The sequence below is a fragment of the Mytilus californianus genome, unplaced genomic scaffold, assembly GCF_021869535.1.
Source record: "Mytilus californianus isolate M0D057914Y unplaced genomic scaffold, xbMytCali1.0.p SCAF_1, whole genome shotgun sequence".
NCBI classification, from domain to species: domain Eukaryota; kingdom Metazoa; phylum Mollusca; class Bivalvia; order Mytilida; family Mytilidae; genus Mytilus; species Mytilus californianus.
Genome location: NW_026262581.1, coordinates 25,965,672 through 25,984,627, shown reverse-complemented (window position 1 = coordinate 25,984,627; position 18,956 = coordinate 25,965,672). Strand labels below are relative to the sequence as shown.

General features: G+C 33.9%; 1 protein-coding gene across 1 annotated transcript; it reads left to right on the top strand.

Moving 5' to 3' along the window:
- Positions 1-2,477: 2,477 nt before the first annotated feature.
- LOC127718022 (uncharacterized) lies at positions 2,478-13,507 on the top strand. Its single transcript, XM_052223952.1, has 3 exons — positions 2,478-2,696; positions 3,127-3,268; positions 13,493-13,507. The coding sequence occupies exons 1-3, from the start codon at positions 2,485-2,487 to the stop codon at positions 13,505-13,507; spliced, it is 369 nt and encodes a 122-aa protein (XP_052079912.1). The 5' UTR covers positions 2,478-2,484.
- Positions 13,508-18,956: the final 5,449 nt, after the last annotated feature.

Below are 18,956 nucleotides of genomic sequence, written 5' to 3'. Positions count from 1 at the left end.
GTTCTCAAAACAAGTTACCTATTTAGGACATGTTATCTCTCCAGCAGGGACCGCTTCTGATCCAGCGAAAACAGAAACAATCGAAACATGGCCTGTACCGAAACATGTTAAGGAGCTGCGCTCATTCCTAGGATTTTGTGGCTATTACAGAAAATTTATACGGAACTTTTCAGGTATTGCAAAACCCTTGCATAGATTGACAGAAAAAGGCAGAAAATATGAATGGAATGAACAGTGTCGAGAAGCATTTGAAAGTTTGAAAACACAGCTAGTCTCCTCACCAGTATTGGCTCACCCTGACTTTACACAAACCTTTATACTTGATACAGATGCAAGTAATGAGGCTATGGGCGCAGTGCTTTCACAAGAGATAGATGGGAAAGAAAGACCAATTGGTTTCGCGAGTCGCACTTTAACAAAACAAGAACGCAGATACTGCGTGACCCGAAAGGAACTACTTGCATTTGTTCATTTCACAAAACATTTCAAACATTACTTGTATGGTAAACGGTTTATTGTCCGTACAGACCACAGTTCTCTTACCTGGCTTCTTAATTTCAAGGAGCCAGAGGGACAAATAGCCAGATGGCTTCAGATCCTAAGTTCATACGTTATGAAAAAAAACATAGGCCTGGGAAGCAACATACAAACGCGAACGCCTTGAGTCGCATCCCATGTAAACAATGCGGATTTCATACAAGTCCCTAAGAAGATGAAAAGGTTATTGAGCTTGTTAGAACAATCGCTAGTTCAGAGGAGCCTAGTAATACCAGTTTTGTGGAAAAGCAAAAACAAGACGATGATTTAAAGATGGTTCGGGACTGGGTAGAATTGAAAAAGAAACCAGACTTCAGGAAAATAGGTGCTGAGTCAATGACTGTGAAGACACTTTGGGCTCTATTTGAGTCTTTAGTCATACACAATGATATACTTTGTCGTCAAAAGAAAGAACCGAAAACTGTATACAAGCAGTTGTACCAAAAAGTGAGAGAAGAAACGTTTTGACCCAGTATCATGACAATCGCACTTCAGCCCATTTGGGGGTTAGAAAGACCCTAGCAAAAATTAGAGATAGATATTATTGGCCAGGAATTCAGACCGATGTGAAGCAATACATCATCGGTTGTACTCAATGCTCAAAACGAAAGAATCCAAATCCTAAGAAACGAGCACCTATGCAGAAATTAGAGTCAAGTTTTCCGATGGAACGTATTGCAATGGACATTCTTTGTGAGCTACCAATGACCAGGAGTGGAAACAAACATATTTTGGTTATTTCTGATTATTATACGAAATGGACTGAAGCGTTTCCAATGCCAAACATGGATGCACAAACTGTAGCCAAAATTCTTGTTGAGGAAGTAATTGCTCGATTCGGTACACCATATTCAATACACTCTGATCAAGGAGTACAATTTGAAAGTGCCCTTTTTCAAGAGCTCTGTAAGCTCTTACAAATCAATAAAACACGAACCACCCCTTACCATCCAAAATCGGACGGGATGGTTGAACGATTTAACAAAACGTTAGTTACTATGCTCAGCTCATATGTTAACAAATATCAAAATGATTGGGACGAACATTTGCCTTATATTCTCATGGCGTACAGATCTTCAGAACATGAGACTACAGGCAATACCCCAAAGTATCTTATGTTAGGCAGGGAGGTTACAACGCCCTTAGATATTCAGTATGCAATGCCAAGTAATATTGCAACTATTCCCCAGAATAAATGGGCGTGGGAGATAAAAGAGAAAATGGAAGAGGCTCATTTGAAAGTAAGAGAAAGTATCAAAGGGAATATGATGAGACAAAAGAAATATCATGATCAAAAGTTAGCATGGCAAACCTTTAAACAAGGGGATCAAGTTTTCGTATATTTCCCAAATGTAAAAACTGGCACAACGTCAAAATTAACTAGTTTATGGAGAGGACCGTTTAAGATTATATCAAAAATGTCAGATGTCAATTATAAGGTTAATTTTGGGCGACAAAAACGTCCACAAGTTATACATGTGGATCGTATGCGTAAGCGATCAGCCCAAGTTTTAACGGGTGGAAAACATGAAGACATCCCAGGTTATAGAAACGTAGGAGTACAAGTAGAAAATTTCACGTTTGAAACTTGTGAGAATGTGAATGACATAGGAGACAATATTGATTCAATAGAGGAAGTATCGAACAAAGAAACAATGAGTAGCAAGTTAAGTAAACCCGAGGAGTTTTCAAATCCTGTACCAAGTTCGGTCTCAGAAAGGTTTAGGAAAAAGCCACAATGGATGAAAGATTACGTGAAATAGTAGACGAGCTAGTATACCTATCAGAGTTAAAGAGGGAACATAGCTAGATATTTTAGTATAATGCATATTGCTGTAGATATGTTATAGTATAAGTTTATATATATAGTTTTAAATTAAGTGTAGCATAACTTTTATCCTATTGTTTTATTTTATACTTTCAGAAAAGGAAGAAAAAAAAAGAAATATGCCAAAAATAAAGACTACACCTAGGAGTCAACATCAAAAGTGTACTTGGTGCCCTTACAAGACACTGGATACAGATGACTTAAAGGAGCAGTTAGTAGAGTGTGGTATGCGTGCCATTCATAAACGTTATACATGCACAGAAGTAGGGTGTTCATATATAAGCAACAAAGTGAGTAATGTTAAAAGACATAAGAAAGTACATACCAAAAAGTAAAGTTATAATATCTGACATAGACTTGTCGTCAGACACAGATGAATGCCTCAGGAAAGATCCGGGACAGATAATTGGTCCCATTAGTACAGAAGAAGAAATACATTCAGATGGAAATAACAATGACGTTGAGACCAATAAGATTGATACTATAATTGAAGCAACTCAGAAAGTTAAGGAAGATATCAAGCATGATAAAGTAGGTCAGTTAATAAAAGGAATGAAACAGGCTAGTAGTGTAGCTGTACAAGAAAACAATAAGGAAGTAAAGTCTTCCCCTTTAGTTAGGAAGGATGTAGAAGTTGGTAGAATGATAAGAAAGCCGGCAAAGCCAATCATAATTGCAACAAAGAAGAGGCCTTTTCAGGCTATTACATCTACAGAAACATATGATCTGAGTCCAAAGGATTTAAGACATATAATACGAAGAGCCCCTACAAAAGTGGTTAGTAGCGATATAAGAAAAAGAGTAGAGACTGGAACACAGGCATCTGCGTTAACAACTGTCAAAAGAACAGTAACCACTAAAACTACATACGAAGAAAATGGAAGACAAGTTGAAATAATTGAGGTAGTTGAACAGATCCTTTAAGCGACCAAGACACTGGTATCCTTAAAACTTTATTGAAGCAAGGAATGATTTACTGATAAAGAGTTGTGATCTCAAAATTGAAATTGCTAGACAGTTTTATATATGTGTATGTATACGAATATGATTTAAAAAAAACGGGATTCTGAAATGACCCGGTTGTGTTAAATAAATAGGATAAGATAACGGAGTTGGCAGATAATATTGTATAAGGAAGGACGTTATCATTATGACACTTATGGAAAATGAATAAATATATCAAAACATACGTTAACTTTGTTTTATAAATATGTATGTGTCCGGTTGGATTGGGGACGTTAACTCCAAGGCTGGTGTACATTGAATGTCACACTTTGTGCACCTTAAAGATCCCTTTGTAGCAGCAATGTCTGTTGGCATCGTGTTCGATAAGAGTAGGCTTCTTGTGAGCCGCTACATAGGCAAAATTATTTCATACCGGTTATTTGGTTAGATCAGTACTTCCTGTGGCAGTTAAAATTATTGTGTCTTTGTATCATCATTTGATCATTATCCCTAAGTTTATCGGGCAATGAATGTGTCGCAAATTTGTTAAAGTAGAAAAATGTATTTCTACGAGTTCAGAAGGTAATTCCTGATATAGGAATGATTCTGTCTTTGCAAGGAAAATCTTTTCAACTGACATAAAAATGCGAGGACGCATTTCTCGGAGGCGTGGGTAATGGGACGACTATGCATTATAAAGGGCGAAGTCATTAGTGTCTGTCCTCTTTCGTATTTAAACCCTAAACAGCGAAACATTGGAATTAAAAGGTACAGTAACAATTTCTTTATCTGACTTAATACTTACCTTAAACTTCATCGTATTAATAAGTTACATTTTATTAAAGTTACAGTGAGGTTATTCATTTGATAACTTGCATTATTTCCGACAATATTCTACTTTTCAATGCGAGTACTTATGCATATCTCTGATTATTTTATAAACTGGCAAATGAGTGAACTTGTATGAAGAATCCTCGGCGTGAGATGCAATAACAATATAATTGGTATTTTTATGGTCATCGGGTACCATAATATCTTCCTTGAGATAAGATATTATCGTTTAATTACTTGACATCCCTTGTTACTATGCTATGCTCAATATGGCACAGTCCAATAAAGGTGGACTCGTTCAGGGTTGACACACCATTGTTACTAGGCAATATAGGGTAATGGTATTGTCCCATAGTGGTATATCCCAATCATCCAGGGGTATATAAGCAGCCGTCAGCAGTCAGTCAGGGTCAGTATTACGATCAGATCACACGTATAAGTAATGAGATAAATACCTGCTTATTGTTCCAAACATTCGATTGACTGCTCAAGTCTTTCCAATAACTGAAATTTGGCAGAAGAATTGTCTTAAGCTGTTACTGAGCTGCATCGAGAAAAGCAGAAAAGCTATAGAGCTAAGAGAGCTTCTTTTATTAAGATAACGATATAGCAGAAAGAGCAACAATATTGCGAGCCTGTTGAGCTAACTATTTGGGATAGAAATATTGTGAGCCAGTGGAGCTACAGCGCTAGTGAGTCTGATGAGCAGCTAAGAGCTACAGAGCTAGTGAGCAAGTGAAACTTGCTATTATCTGACCTGTAGAATCAGTAAGCCAGTTGGGCTGAATATTTATTTGAGCTGGAGGAGCTGGAGGAGCTTTAATGAGCCGAGAGAGTTGAAAAGGCATTGTTAACAAAAGAAACTATATACACAAGTCTCAGATCTCGAGAATCAACTCGGGTACGGACCCCCGGCACGTTATAATACTATTTATAGCCCTATCGACATTGAAGTACAAAAAGAAAATGCAGAAACTGTTCGATTATCGACATATTTTTCAAGACAACATTCTGGAAAGTTAACCGCTTCAAGTTTAAACTTGGAGATCGAGTAAGACTTACATATTTGAGAAATATTTTTTCTCGGGAATATGACGAAAAATTGATGGGTGAGTTATTTAAGATATCCGGACGATTCTGGAGAAGCATGACACCTTTGTATCTCATCAAAGATTACCATGGAGAGGAAATAGCTTGATCCTACTACCAATCTGAACTTCAGTGAATAAACATCAAAGACAATTCCTTGTGGAAAATTGAGAAAGTGATAAAACCAAAGGAAGAGGACCCTAAAACAATATTATATCAAATGGTTAAATTGGTCAAACAAGTTTAATTCCTTGGTGAAAGCCAGTGATGTTAAAGACTATTTAATCGCATAAATGAGTTTTTAATTGTACATTATTTTCTTTTATAATTGTATTACAAATAAAAAGTATTAAATTAACATTGTATTTTATTTTTATATTTTTATCTATAGTATATGCATCTTCTCGAATGTATCAACTTGTAACCATTTCACAAAGGTAAATATATATGAAAATCTAAACATTTCTGATGCCCTTTACAAGAAACGTTCGGAAGATTTCACGCTGACTCCTAAAAGGGCGGGGTCTCCCCTCGATAAACGAGATCGTGTATGTGTAGGATCGGATGAATAGTCAGACTCATAACAGTGGACAGGTCATTTCAAGCACCAAACATCCGCTATTGGATACATGACCTCAACTAGAGCCTCATTCACATACATGCACGTGGAAATCTACTCTAGATGTTCATGTATCATGGAAACTTTCTTAATCGAGTTCTATTAAACTGTTTCATTTATAGTACCGGTTCGGGTTTAGTTTTTTACACAAGTCAACTTTAACCGATTTGTTTATAATTTTTTTCATTTCAAAATATTAAATCATAATGATTACTGAACCTTTAAAACATCGTTTTCTTGTGTTTGAACAACTTTTTTACTTATTTAACAAAATCATTAAATAACCAATCTCATAATTCAATATAACTAAGTATCCTAATAATCCTTCAGATGATCACATAACGGGTCCCATGTTGGAAATTGAAAGATTGTATATCTTTAATTACGGTTCCAAATAATCCTTTAGATGATCAAACAATCATCAATCATGATCATGATCTGGATTTTGGTTCAATTTGCTATAACATATACTACTCTAGACGTTGCATTAATATCATATTTTAATTTTTAGCTCACCATTCCTAAAAGGAAATGTGAGCTTTTGCCATCACTTGGCGTCCGTCGTCGTCCGTCGTCCGTCCGGTGTAAACTATTTCAAAGATCTTCTCCTCTGAAACTACAAAACCAATTCCAACCAAACTTAAGCTGAATGATCCTTATGGTATCTAGAATACAATTTGTGTTTTATTTTCTGTTTTGTCAAAAAACATGGCCGCCATGGCTAAAAATAGAAGATAGGGGTAAAATGCAGTTTTTTGCTCAAAAAGTAAAGCATTTAGAGCAAATCTGACGAAGTAAAAATGTTCATTAGGTCAAGTTCTATCAGCCCTGAAATTTTCAGATGAATCTAACAACCCATTGTTGGGTTGAAGTCACTAAATTGGTAATTTTAAGGAAATTTAGCAGTTTTTCGTTATTATCTTGAATATTATTATAGATAAAGATAAACTGTGACGGCAAAAATGTTCAGCAAAGTAAGATTTACAAATAAGTTTATAAGACCAAAATTGTCAATTAGGCCAATTGACAATTTTGGTCATATAAAGGAGTTATTGTACTTTAAAGACAATTTTTCACAATTTGTTCATCTAGTTTGCTTACTTTAAAAAACCTTCTCCTTTGAAACTGCTGAATCAATTTCAGCCAAACTTGGGCTGAATGAGTTTCAGAGTATCTAGTATAAATTTTGTATTTTATTTCCTTGAACGTCAAGAAACATAGCCACTATGGCTAAAATGGAACATAGGGGTAAAATGCATTTTTTGCTTTTGAAGAAAATATGACAGATACAAACAACATTTAAATGACATTTTTAAGCCACTTATTAATACATATTCAAAAGCAAAAATAATCATTGATGAAAGATATAAGCACAAAATCAAAGGTGAGCGATTCAGGCTCTTGAGAGCCTCTTGTTTTTTTTAAATCATACACACAATGTCTTTTCTAGTTAATGGTGTTGTTTGGGTACGGTCCCTTTGCCGTATAGACCATATCACACATGAAAGGGAATGAAAAACATTGCGATCATATTGAGTCAACAGGAAAAGTTGAGACAATAAATTGCTGACACAGACCATGACTTATTGGGAAGGACCACATAATCTCCATGGAAATGATAAGTGCAAATCCTTAGACAATAGCATATATACCATAGCATTGACTTACCCCTAATGGTTCCCCTTAAACTGACCTAATTACAAACTAATACATGTAAAAATTTGCAAAAGTTTCAAAGTCAATAGACCATACCTGAGGGGAAACGACCAAATAATCTCCACGGAAACGAGATGTGCCAATGCTACTACAACTACATACCAAATATTACTGACCTTCCACTTGTGGTTACCAATAAACTGATATAATCACAACGTATACATTAAAGAAACCTCCGACGCCGGAAAGAGCACGCATAAGTCCCGCTTTTTCGACTAAGCCGGCGCAAGACAAAAACTGACCAAATGTAAAAAGTAAAATAAAAAAAATATCGAACTCAAAGCCTTAGGGTAATTTAAAACGGAAAGTCCTTTATCAAATGGCAAAACCAAACGCTCAAACACATCAAACGAATGAAAAACAACTGTCATATTCCTGACTTGGTACAGGCATCTCCTTATGTATAAAATGGTGGATTAAACCTGGTTTTATAGCTAGCCAAACCTTTCACAAGCATGGCAGTCGCATAGAATTCCATTATATTGACAACAATGTGTGAGCAAAACAAACCAGACATAATAGGTAAAATGTCAAAATTTGGGGTACAGCAGTCAACATTGTATTATAATCTTAGTCACTATAAAAAGATATAACTATTTCAACAAAGAAAAACAAAATGGCATATAGACACTCCATACACAAAGTACATAAGCAAAAATGAAAAACAAGAATACAGAAAGGACAATAGCATAATAACACAATGGCGGGATGTATAAATACCGAGTCACGCCAAAAGTATATTACAAAAAATGAACTAAACAGTAAAGAAAAAAAAATACACAAAGACAAATGAAAAGAGCACTGTAACACGTGATGATTTTTAAACAACGTCAGTACCTAGAATCTATACTTCAAGACCATCATGTATCATTTGTGAAGTTGATACGGAATATTTATCAACAAGGTCTTGATATCTTCCGATGAACCTTTTTAGAAAAAGGACGAGACGTTCTTTGACATAACCCTGGTTCATCATCTTTCTTCTCAGACACTGGTGACGTTTTGTTAAGTCTTAGTTGCAGCTGCAGCTCTTGAATACCGAATGAGTTGGGAAATTTATATCCCATATCCAGGTATATTGCTGCTAAGGTTGGGGAAATTTATAATTTCAAAATCAAAATTGTCTCCATTGTCATAGATTCTGGTATTGAGATGACCGCTTATGAACATTGATTAGTGAACCATGAAAATGAAGTCAAGGTAAGATCAAACCTGCCAATCTGGAATGTACACCTTACAAGAGAGGCTAAAGATACCAAAGGGACATTCAAACTCATAAGTCGAAAACAAACTGACAACGCCATGGCTAAAGACCAACAGACAAACAATAGTACACAACATAGAAAACTAAAGACGGAGCAACACGAACCCCACCAAAAACTGGGGGTGATCTCAGGTGCTCCGGAATCATTCCATACACCAATATAGCTGACCTATTGCTTATAGGGTTCACTTTGTAAATACAACTTTTTCACATACCACTCCTCTTTTGGAAGATATTTAATATTCATAGATATATATTTTGCTTTATTATACCCCAGTTATCATTTTCTATATAAAATAAGTACAAAATATTTTCACTATTTTTCAAATGGCAAGCGTTGAACTATTTGACCGGTCAATAGTTTCCAACTATTGGACCTCGGTGAAACTATTTGACCGCAAGCGTCATTATATTTCGCGGAATTTCAAATGCAGCTACGGGATTGGATAATGTTGAGAATACCACAGGAGTTACGACGTCGCGTTTTACCAATTGCATCTATGGTTGACGTCAGTGCGGGACGTAGCCTTAGCATTCAGAATATATATGAAGTAAACGCGAAACAGTATGGTTGTGTTTCTGCTTTTTATATTCCGAAAGTTGATTTAGCCCCGACTTTTATTGTCTGTTGTCTCTTTCGGTATAATAAAACACTTACTGACTGGATATTTGTGGAATAATAAGTTTATTGTCCCCTCGGATACAACTATTGCCCTCGGCTACGCCTCAAGTCAATAATTGCACCTCGGGGACAATAAACTTACTATTCCACTCATACCCAGTCAATAAGTATAAATTATTAACCTACTGGCTCCCAGATATGAACTCTGTGTTTCATCTCATAGAGACATAACTTGGGAATTTTACCAGTAAAAATGCACATGGATAGCGGCCAAATAGAATTCTGAAGAAGACCCAAAGTGAAGGGAGGGGTAGTTAAAATGTACAGAATTTTAGTATAAGTTTAAACTCTTAGAAGTTCGAGGCATATAAGTGCTGAAAATATGCCACACAGCCCTATATTTGACCTTTGAAAAAAATAGAAGTGCATATAAACTTTCCATTCTAGGATATAATTTTTCACGAAACTTCATAGAAAAAATGGCACAGTTTAAGCCGTAATAGGAGTTCCTATTGTCCATTGTCTATATTGACAGAAGTGCAACCTATAGTTTCTGAGATATGGACTCGACACCAGCTGACTTAATTGGCGTCAATTTATTTCCCAGGGAAACCATATAGGAAATATTTCCCAGGGAAACTATAAGATTTCTGGTGCAAAATATCGGAAATACTTACGCGTAAAATAGTACCATCTTTTTTGTATTCCCTGGGAAACCTTTCATAAATAAAAGTTCAATTATTATGTATAGTTTCCCAGGGAAATATTTTGGTTGTCTGTTTCCTATAGAAATTATTAATTTTAGTAAAAAACTATATTCTCTTTGGCAATGATTTTTCACAAGATTTAATCCTATATAAGATATTCTTTTTTGTATCACTGATTACTCGTGCAATTCTCTGAAATTAAACTTTTAAAGTTCAGATGATTTCAATAGGTATTAATGAATCATGTTCAGAAATCTAGGCATTTTTCTAATAATGTATATGGAGGCAAGTCGAATTTCTATTGTTTCCCGAGCAAGACACGTTTCCTTTATCTATTTAACAAAGTAGTTTGTGTATACTTTTCAAAAGTGTGTCTATTACCTATCTTTATAAAGTTTTTTGTCTCCCTCTGATATAATGAATTATTCCGATAATTCAAACACTAAATAAAAAGATAAAAAGGTCCATGCCCCTAACGCCCGTCATTTCACTTCAAACGAAAAGGTATTTAAATTAACCATATGCATATGCGCATGTGGTCACGACCATACGCATATGGTTCAAAGACTCATATGGTCCGGAACATTACACAAAGAAACGTTTTCAAAAGTGTGTGTATTACCTATCTATATTAAGTTTGCTGTCTCCCTCTGATGAATTATTCCGATAGAGTCAGATGAATTTCAGTGGCAGTGCTAAATCATGATTTGCACTCTTTGTAGCTTTTATACATTTTATTTGAATAACAATCACATTTAATTGTTTTTCAACCAGATACTTTTATAGTTTAAAGCTTAAAATAATCATAATATAATATTGTTTGTAAGTATCCTCTAAAATAAAATGTTAAATCAGTAGCATATCATTGATTTTCATTAGTAGTACTAAATCATGTTGATTAATCTCAGCATCTGTCCTAATCTATGTATGGATAACAATTGAATATGTATTGTTGTCCGTAGAAACATATTTTGTTGTCAGTTTCCTGGTGAAAAAGTTCATGGATAATAATCAAAATTGTAGTTTTTGCATAAAACTGTTGTTTGGTGTATGTTTCTTGAAAAAGAGGATATTCTTGTTTGTAATTTTCTGCAATTATTATCTATTCATGATGTAGGAAAGATGCAGAAACTTATCCGTATGATTTTGTTCTACTAATGCAACTCAACTAAGCGCTCTGGTTAGTATGTCATTTGAGAGAATAATTACAAATACATATTATATTGAGAGCTGTTTAGAGAAGACAATATTTCCTTTTGTCTTGACATTTATGAATGTATACATTAAAGTATCCTGTTTAAAAAAAGAGGGACGAATGATACCAGAGGGACATTAAAACTCATGAATCGAAAATAAACTGACAACGCCAACGCTAAAAAAGAAAAAGACAAACAATAGTACACAAAACACAACAGAGAAAACTAAAGACTAAGCAACACGAACCCAACCAAAAACTGGGGACGATCTCAGGTGCTCCAGAAGGGTAAGCAGATCCTGCTCCACATGTGGCACCCGTCGTGTTGTTCATGTTAGTACAAACCCGGTAAATAGTCTAATTCGGTAGGTCACATTCGTGAAAAGGAAACGGGATTGTAGTTACGTTTTTAGGAACATATCTGCTATCATCTGTGAAACGGATATTCCATAACGGTCAACCAACTCGTAATTGCGTCCGTAAAATTTACGAAGGAATGATTTCAACTTCACCATTTGGAACTCTTGGTTTAAAAGCTTCCTTGTGAGCAGCAACCCTCTATCAAGGAAATCATGATAGGAAATGCAAGCCTGGGAATATCGTATCAATTGGGAGATATATACTCCGTATGCAGGCGCTACGGGAATGTTGCTACATAGACATGGAAAGTTCACAATTGGGAAGCTGAAATCATTTCTTTGTCGTAAAGTTTTGTTTTCAACCGACCCTCATTGTCAATTTCCTGATGTAAGTTTAATTGTTAAATGATGAATTTCCCTTGGAAACAATAGAAATCGACTTTCCTCCATATCCAATATATGGAAAATGAATAAATCTCTAAAAATAATTTTACACTATTATAATATTTTTTTGAACTCATCTTAATTGAACAAGTTTAATTTCAGAGGATTGCGCTAATGGTAAATAATATTTGGAAGTGGTACAGAAACAAATATTTCTTATAGCATTAGCATTATTTACATGAGAGAAAAAAGCAAATAAACGTATCTCTCATTTACTTATGAAACTGTCAGTGAATTGTTTCCATAAACAAACAACAAAACCTATGCTTCCCAGGGAAATATCCACTGGTTGTTTTTTCTCCTAGGGAAAGTAGTCAGGTACAATAATTATAAATTATTATGTATTGTTTCTAAAGGAAATGTTTTGTTGTCTCCTTACAAGAGAAATGATACATAGAAGACAGTTGAAAATGTTTTCTTATTGTTCCGGACCATGCGAGTATTTGAACCATACGCGTATGATCATGACCATATGTGTATATACTCATATGGTCAGGGTAATCAACATGACGAACGTTGAAAAGGTGTCCCATAAATGAAGAGTTTAAAAAAAATAAAAAAAATAACTTATTCAATCATTTGGTAATCATTCTTACATTATTAATGAAATAAAGTGAATGTTACTTACATGTAAGAATTAAAGTAAAATAATTTTAACTCGACTTTGGGAAATAACTTCAAGAAATATCTAAATGAATTGTTAAATAAGAAGACAATTACTTAGCTCATAGGAACTTTGGTCATTGAACCCTTTTTCTTTTCTTATTTTTCTTATTCTATTTTGTTTTTTTTTAATTAAAATTTCTTAAATCTTTATAATTGGTTTAGTTATCTAATGTGTTTTTAGTCCTATAGGAACAAGAGCATGCTAAAAAAATGAAAATACAAATGTAAGTAGAAACATGGAGTATACTATTGACGTCAATATAATACTTCAATGGTAGAAATAAGAAGAAAGTTTGTTTCTGAAATGATAATTCAAACACTAAATAAAAAGATAAAAAGGTCCATGCCCCAAACGCCCGAAATTTCACTTCAAACGAAAAGGTATTTATGTAGTCACGACGATACGCATATGGTTCAAAGACACATATGGTCCGGAACATTACACAAAGAAACGTTTTCCTATTGTTTTTTTTTACTAGGGAATTTATTCATTGATAAAAATTGAAAATGTATATTTTTCAAAGGAAATGCTTTTTGCTTTTCTGTTTCCTGGGGAACCTAGTCAGGGATAATAGATTAATAGTATTGTTTCACAGGGAAATGTTTTTATGTTGTTAATTTCCCGGGGAAACTATTCAGGGATAAAAGATTAATATGTATTGTTTTCCAGGGAAATGCCTTTTAGGTTGTTAGTTTTTTTGGAAACTATAGTCGGGAATGATAGATGAAAATGTTTTGTTTCGCAGAGAAATATTTTTTGGTTAAATAAACTGACAACGCCATGACTACAAAAAGAAAAAGACAAACAACAGTACACAAAACACAACATAGAAAACTGAAGACTGAGCAACACGAACCCCACCAAAAACTGGGGGTGATCTCAGGCGCTCTGGAAGGGTAAGCAGACCCTGTTGTCACCCGTCGTGTTTCTCATGTTAGTACAATACCGGTAATAAGTCAGTAGGTCACATTCGGGGAAAAGCGGACGGAATTGTAGTTACGACATTTGGAACATATCCGCTATCATCTGTGAACGAATATTTCAAAACGGTCAACCAACTCGTGATGGCGTCCGTAAAATGTACGAAGTGATGATTTCAACTTGGTTTGATAGCTTCCTTGTGAGCAGCAACCCTCTATCAAGGAAATAACGATAGGAAATATAAGCCCTAGAATATCGTATCAACTGGAAGATATATACTTCGTATGCAGGCGCTGCTGGAATGTTGCTACAGGTGTAATACCACCATTGATTTCCCCTATTAGTCTTTGTAAAATTTGCAATTTTCAAAAAAATTGTGCAGAATTTATCTTTGTTTCAAATAAAGAAATACTTGGCATGAGTAAAGTTGTATCCTGTCCAGTACTATAGACAAAATTTCACATAACATTTCATTGCATATAAGAAAATAACCATCACTGGAAGTTAACCAATCAAGTGTTCAACCCTTTTTTTCCTGTGTACAAGCTTTAGTAACCATGTAACCTCAAGTTTCCAAAATATTCTATAGAAACAACAAATAAAAAAATAATGGTGCTTTGAAACACCCAAGATATATGTTTATGACTCAGAATTTACTGCAATGAAATGTAGGATTAATTTCCTACAACTATCAAATTCAAGGGAATATTTTTGTTCGACCCTGTTTCGTATGCAACCGGATGTGACGTACAATGTACTATGATTTGGTGGTATTACACATAAAGAAGACTTTTTTGTTGAATAAACTTAATGTGATTTTTTTCCTTTGTAATACAGGTTAATTCAAGCATTACTGTCAAGTTTTGGCATAATCAGTTCAACAGTTTGAGAAAAATCTAGTATGATGTAAGACGACATCTACAGCGATTCGGGCAAAATTTCTTCGAAAAATCCAAATCAAGCCACATCATCATAGAATATAGTATGGACCAATAAATGATCAAATATTATCTGCCTACAAACAGTTGAATATGATACAAAAGATGACTCTAGGATGATACATACCAATAATGGACCTCTTTGTTTTCATTATAAGGTCCCATTTGGTCCATTTATACCTCTCATTTCCTCAAAATTTCAACTTTTTAGGCCAATGAATAAAAATTTTTGGGTAACTTTCACTCAATTGTGAAAGAAATGTGATAGTAAATGAGTATTTGAAGTATTCAAGCTAAATGAACTATCCATATAAAAGTTTACTGACTCAATGGAGGTTTCAATAAATCCTTACGTTTACATAAATTTACGCCGCGTTCCAGAGAGGGACATAAAAAGCTTCCTTTTTAGTGAATAATTTGTTTGTACTGCTTCAAAAATAATTGCATTTACTTATAACTATATATTTATTAAAGTATTACTTAGGAAAATTTTTTATATTATAGCAAAATATAAGAAATAAGGAGAAAAAGTCAGAAAAAGCTTACAAAACACTTGAGTATGGCTTGCTCTGTCAACTAATATTCATGGTAAAGTCTTATTTTAAGGCAATTTTCACATAAAATGTGTTTTTGAGACTCAATCCACTCAGAATATTTCATTTTTGTAATATTTCACTTAATTAGCATGAACTTTTAACAAATGAGAGTACACTCAAGGTCAAATGTGCATGTACAGCTTCCCATAATAGGTGTAATACCACCATTGATTTTCCCCTATTAGTCTTTGTTAAATTTGCAATTTTCAAAAAATTGTGCAGAATTTATCATTGTTTCAAATAAAGAAATACTTAGCATGAGTAAAGTTTTATCCTGTCCAGTACTATAGACAAAATTTCACATAATATTTCATTGCATATAAGAAAATAACCATCACTGGAAGTTAACCAATCAAATTTTCACCCCCCTTTTTCCTGTGTACAAGCTTTAGTAACCATGTAACCTCAAGTTTCCAAAATATTCTATAGATACAACAAATTAAAAAATAATGGTGCTTTGAAACACCCAAGATATATGTTTATGACTCAGAAAGTTTTTACTGCGATGAAATGTAGATTAATTTCCTACATGCAACTGTCAAATTCAAGGTAATATTTTTTGCAACCCTTTATCGTATGCAACCGGATGTGACGTACTATGATTTGGTGGTATTACACCTACATAGAAATGGAAAGTTCACAATTGGGAAGCTTAAATCATCTCTTTTGTTTTAAAGTTTTGTTTTCAACCGACCCTGATTGTCAATTTCTAGATGTAAGTCAAGATATGAGGCAGACTTAACTGTATATGTTGTATCTATAGTTCGATGGGATAGATGCGTTCAACAAAGTCACCAAATTTTGAATTATTTAGTGAGAGAAATCATCTTTATAGCAGAAAGTAAAGTTAACGAATACTGCTAACATGTTTTCTTTCTTCCTAAGAAGTTCCTATATGAAATCAGCCTCATATGAATAAAGGAACAAGTCGGCAACAAGAGGACACAGTTGGTACCCATGGAAAAGCCGATTGTTTGTTGAAAAACACGTCCTCCAAACGTTACAAATATGTTGTCAATCAAGAAATCAAGCTTCTGGATAATGTCAGTTTCAGATATGTTTTTGCTTGAATTTTTACAAAGTAGGATTTATCCCTCCCTAAAACAAGATACTTGTATCTACGTTGGCCATTCTTTTTTATGAAAATAGAAGAAAATGAATAATTTCTGGAAACAGGCAATACATATTAATTTATTACGCCTGATTAGTTTCCCCAGAAAACAAACTACTAAACAAACATTTTCCTGGGAAACACTGCATGTCCATCGATTATCCCTAGCTAGTTTCCCCGGGAAACTAACTAACCAGAAAAACATTTCCATGAATATCGATGAAAAAATTCCGTAGAAAAAAAAAAAAAAACAACGTTTCTTTGGGTAACAATACATTTTCAATTGTTATCCATATATACATGATGTAGGGTAGGACAAATGCGGAGAATTACCAACATGATTAAGTACTACTAATGAATATTAAACTACTTGTTTAATATTTCATTTGAGAGTATACTTACAACCAATATTATATTATGAGATGTCTTGGTTTAAGATGTATGATTTTTTGTCCTAACATTACTGACAACTAAACACAATAGAGTATCTTGTTTTAGGATTTTTGTAAGAGTTAATTGAAAATTACCCAGGAAGAATATAGCAATAATAATTGTATAAGTAAAAAACAGTTAAAATGTGATTGTTATTAAAAAAATGTATAAAAACTAGAGAGTTGAAATCATGATCGAGCTGTTATTCAACCAACTCTTAAAAAAAAGAATATTATGACGAACTGGAAATAGGTCATAAGACACTTTTAAAAATTTACACAAATAAACGACTTCTCTTTTTGTTGAGAAAATGAATAAATGTCCAAAGGGACGTGCGTTGTGCGAGAAACAATAGAACATCGACTTTCCTCCATATACATTTTGTACAATGTAAGAAAAATGCATAGATTTCAGAAAATGATTCAATATTACTTATTGAAATCATTTTAACTTTAAAAATTTACTTTCAGAGTATTAAAAGAACAATACGTAATACAAAAAGGAATATCTTAAAAAAAAAAAAAATTTTATAAAAAAGAATATATTTTTTAACGAAACAGACAGCAAAAATATTTCCCTGGGAATTTATACATATTCAACTGGTATTTATGAAAAGTTTCCCAAGGAAATACAAAGTAAGATTGTACTATTTACGCGTAAGTATTTCCGATATTTTGCACCAGAAATCTTATAGTTTACCAGGGAAATATATTTATATGGTTTTCCTTCGAAATAAATTAACGACAACTATTGTCAGCTGCGACTCGACAACGAAAACATAACGGTAAATTGTAAACCTTGATCACTGATCCATGTAATGGGATTGAGGTCAAATGAACCCTGTCTTATAGACATGTAAACCTTGCAAGGAATCCATACACCAAATATAGTTACCTGAGTATTTTACATGACAAAAAAATGATTTTTTTTTCAAGCAGTTGCTGAACCATCAAAATGAGGTCAAGGACAATGGACATATGACAATCGCGAACTTTGTAACATAAAGCATCTGTATACAAGGTTTGAAGCGTCACTGTCTTCTTTCTTCTAAAATATAAAGCTTTATTTAAATAATTTAAGCTACCGCCAGACCGTAATGCCTGTCTCGCATTTGATGTTGAAACAAAAACAGGTTGACATATTTGTCGGAAAATTTGGGGGTTAATAGATCTTTTGCTGATCATTTTCGCAATTAACACTTTTAGATGAGGTCATATATTTTTTCACGATAACAGCCAAAAACTGCAAAAATAATTATTTCACGGGCAATAATTCCAAATCAGGTCAACAGATTGTTTTACTATTTTTCAGGTTAGATACATCTTGTTGTGCTGAACGCTTTTCAAATTTCACTTTTAACTGGCTCCTTCTATTGTCACGATTACAGCCAACAACTGCTAAGAATTAAACCCCAAAACCCAACAACTTTCAAGGTAGGTATATATACATTTTGTTATGCTGATAATTTTTTGCAGATCAGACTTCTCGCTTACATTCTATAGTTTTTGAAACGATGGCAAGTAAATGAAAAACATGTTTAAAAATCAATATTTCAGGGCCAAGAACTCCCAAAAAAAAGTGGACAGATTTTCAGGGTTAATTGGTCAAAATTTGCAGGGTAAAAATTGTAGTTTGACCCCATGTTCTATTTTTAGACATGCCGGCCATGTTGGTTGATCAACCTGGACGAAAATCAAAAACTTTATGGTTGGCATTTTATAGATGAAGCAGACCAACTTTGGTTTCAACCTATTGAGCAGTTTTTGATGAAAAGATTTTTAAAGAAAAGTTTACAGACAACAGACGGCCGGAAGGACGACGGTCACAAAGTGATGGTAAAAGCTCACATGACCCTTCGGGCCAGGTAAGCTAAAGATCATTTAGTTGAAAAACAATGTACCTTTTATTGGATCCAAATCTTGCATAATTTTTATACCTACTGTAGACATGACAGATATGAATTTTATCTAACCATGATATAATGGATCAATGAAAATAAAGATTTTCATAAACAACAGGTTTGGTATTTTGTATTAAGAGATAAAGTAAATTTAATGTTAAATTTTAAATCTTCTATCTGTTATGTATCATTTTCGTTTCTGGGATTTTTATTTATCACACTAACTATATCCCTG